This window comes from Loa loa (genome assembly GCF_000183805.2).
Source record: "Loa loa unplaced genomic scaffold supercont3.142, whole genome shotgun sequence".
Classification (NCBI taxonomy): domain Eukaryota; kingdom Metazoa; phylum Nematoda; class Chromadorea; order Rhabditida; family Onchocercidae; genus Loa; species Loa loa.
Window position 1 is genome coordinate 90186 of NW_018108322.1, and position 3671 is coordinate 93856.

The 3671-nt window shown below is 25.5% G+C and overlaps 1 protein-coding gene across 1 annotated transcript in view; it reads left to right on the plus strand.

The window, feature by feature from the left end:
- Positions 1-1765: 1765 nt before the first annotated feature.
- LOAG_17870 (hypothetical protein) overlaps positions 1766-3671 on the plus strand; it is a gene marked incomplete at both ends in the record, with an annotated part of 5952 nt that continues 4046 nt past the window's right edge. The window contains 3 exons of the mRNA XM_020450532.1: positions 1766-1919; positions 2314-2410; positions 2835-2976. Of these exons, the coding sequence (XP_020305777.1) occupies positions 1766-1919; positions 2314-2410; positions 2835-2976 (393 nt within the window). The remainder of the gene's footprint in view (positions 1920-2313; positions 2411-2834; positions 2977-3671) is intronic.

Sequence of the window (3671 nt, forward strand, 5' to 3'; positions counted from 1 at the left end):
CTAATAATAATAATAATAATAATAATAATAATAATAATAATAATAATAATAATAATAATAATAATAATAATAATAATAATAATAATAATAATAATAATAATAATAATAATAATAATAATAATAATAATAATAATAATAATAATAATAATAATAATAATAATAATAATAATAATAATAATAATAATAAATCATTTCATAAAATAGCCATATAAGCAAGAATTGATCGATTGATGATCAATGTTGAAGCAAATATTCATTTCTTTGATTAATTTAAGTTGCATAATAGATAATACAAAAGAAAAAAAGGTTTTGGTAAGTCTAAACGCAGTTAATTTCCCATTTGAATGAAAGTTGTAAACATTAAGCCAAATCTGATTTAATAGCAAAACGATTACTTTTCATTTTTGTATGAGAAGGAACAGAGATCGAAGGTAAAAAAAAAAAGAATGAAATGATAGAACCATTTTGAAAAGTGTACAAACTGCTCGAAATGCCGACAAATGTGATCACTGAATGTTTGGATATGTTTGAATTGAATAGCACTTACTACTACTACTACCGCAATGACAACCGGATGCGCTAATTTATCATAATTTGTTTGAGCATTAAGCTTTAAGAGAAAGATGGGGAGAAAACCTAATTGTTCATCTAGCATTATCGTCTTTTTCCATGTTTAGTAATATCTTCTTCATTTCTCGTATTATGTCAAACTTCTTCTCTCCATGTTTCGATTTTGTTTATTTCTAAAATAATTATGGAAAATTTAATTTGGACGCACACTGTATGAGCCCTCTTTTATTATTCCCATTCATTCCCTTTTTTTTTTTTTTATTTTTTCATCCCTTTCCCATTATTTAAAATATAAAAGGTTAGGAACAAAAGATATTTTTGTTGATTGTCATCTTTTATGAACATTTATTTACTTTAAAATAAGCAATAATTTAATAATAAGTAATATAGGTAGTAAATTTGTAATAAATATTAAGTAATACATTAGTGATAAGTGATGAAGTATATGGGTAATATATTAGTGCTAAGTGATGAAGTATATGGGTAATATATTAGTGATAAGTGATAAGTAGCAGATAAATATATTAATGGGATAAAATATAATTTGAATGCAGGAAGTTTGCAATTTTTTTTGTAATTTTTTAATCAAAAAATGATTTTTTTTTAAATTTTCAATTTAAAAAAAAAGAATTTTCTCGCATTTTTTAACTTTGCTTTTTTTTTTCAGTAAATTATACTGTAAGTTATACCATTCAAAGTTTTACGCTATTCGAATTTGTACCATTGAAAAGCAATTTTTCAATATCATTTCAATATTTTAACCATTGTAATTTATAACTGTTGAATGATTAGCTGATGAATGAGGAAGAGAGAGAGAGAGAGAGAGAGAGAGAGAGAGATGAGTTTTGATATAGTACTCAACTGGAATCCATCAATTTGATAATTTTTTCAAAGCTTATATAGAATGATTAATTTGCTAGAAATGATCATTGTTGAAAATCAAACTTAATTTATTTGGATGACGACTTCTCATAATCCTTCTCTTTCAAATACTACAATTATTGAAATTGGAAAAGCATTTTTTGAAAAATTTAGAAAAAGCATTTAAAAATTAATTTACTAATTGTTGTTATGATTTGGAAAATTTCTAAAATGTAAGTATTTTATCTGCACCGATACGTATCATTTAGCGTAATTAATCGTAAAATTTCCACCAAAGTATTTATTTCAGAAACTGTAAAAACAGTTTTACAGCATGCTCTCAACAACTGCAACATACCTTGTTAGTTTGCAGTTTCAGGAGCAATTGAAGAGTAAAGATTTAGCACATGCACTTACCGATTTCCCGTATTATCCACCGCTCGATGCATCTGTATCCAATAGTCTACGACCGATCGGTGATTCTTCTGGTAAAACCTATAAACCAAATAAATTTTTCAAAAACAATTGTTATTTAGTTTTTTTAAAGTGTTGTTCAAAAGATCGATTTTTTTTTGCTTTAAATTTCAAAAAATTTCAGCTTGATCTTTCATCTGTCTCCAATTCATTATGAGTTTGTATTTGATTGAAGGGTGCTAAGCATGAATTGATAGAGTTAATCCTTGTTGTTCATTGGATGCTTTTCAGAAAAGGCTTAAAACATCTGCCAGTTAGAAATCATTCACAAAATCCCTTATACTCTTTTATAACTCAAAGCAAAATTCAATTTAAATTTATTTTTTTTTATTTAAATGTTTTGGAAGGACATGAAAAAATATTTGAAAATTTATAGATTTTTCTTTTCAAATTTAATAATCTTTACAGATGGTGCATTCAAAAAAATTAAAGCAGAAAGCAATAGTTGCAACGCATCATCAGTGTTTGCAAGTGCTCTTTCAGGTAGCTCTCAAGTACCTGCCAGGTAATATTCCTTTCAATCCTAAAATTTTCTTTTTAATCTTGAAATTTTGACTTTCAGAGGATTTCTAAAATTTGCGATCATCTAATAAAAGCAACATACAAGATTATAGTGGCAAGATTATCGTCACTTTAATGGAATAAATTTTTAAAAAATTTTATAAGCATTGAAATTTAATAACTTAATGATAATACTATTTTATTACCAAAATTTAAAATTTCATTTATTTGATTTTAGCTGAAGAAAATTGTTTGTAACTTTCATAAATTTTAAAACATTCAGAATTCTTAAAAATTTTTGTAAATTTTAAGAAATTAAAAAAAAACTTTCATAAATATTACATTTTTTCCTTTCAATTCTCATGCATTTTGCTAATTTGATCTTTATACTTTAAAATCAATAAAATCAATTTATTCTTTTCTTACAGCGTACGAAGACGACATCGTACGACATTCACGCAAGAACAGTTAGCAGAACTCGATGCTGCATTCCAAAAATCACACTATCCAGATATTTATGTTCGTGAGGAACTTGCTAGGATTACAAAATTGAATGAAGCACGAATTCAGGTAGAAATTTTAGGATTCAAAATCTTAATTATTGAGAACTATGTTTCATTTTGAAAATAAAATCAGTTCATTATTGGAAATCATGGAGAAAATCAATGGAAAGAATATGACTATAGTTATGTTTTATTAAGTAATATTTCACTTATCTTGTTGCAATAAACAAAAATCCACGAAAGATGGTACTGTAATTGATTTGAATGTTTATTTCAAATATTATAAATCATCCCTGAAAAAAGATGGGGAGGGAGGAAAGGGAAGGAAAAGAGGAAAAAAAGAGAGGTTATTTTTGATACTATCATTAATTGTTGCATCCAATTATTATTAAGTAAAAGTTGTTGAATATCAGAGTTATCATTTTGTTGAAATTTCATCATCTAAAATTTCAAGAATTTTAGATGAGAAATTATTAACAGATAAGGCTACGGTTGACTGAATACTGTGTGATAATTAGTAATGAGTGAGTATTATTTTCACCTTGTAACACGATTGGATAATATCAAATTTTCTAAATTAATTTCTTCTTTCTTTTGCTAATTAAATCTTACCAATTGCAAAGAAAAAAAAGAAAGATTACACAAAGAAAGGTCATTATAGGTCATCATTGATATTGACCTGAAATTCTTTCATAAGCCTTCAACTAACAACTATTCAAACATCTGTATGTGTAATTTTTGTTTACGTTTTTTTTTTTTTGG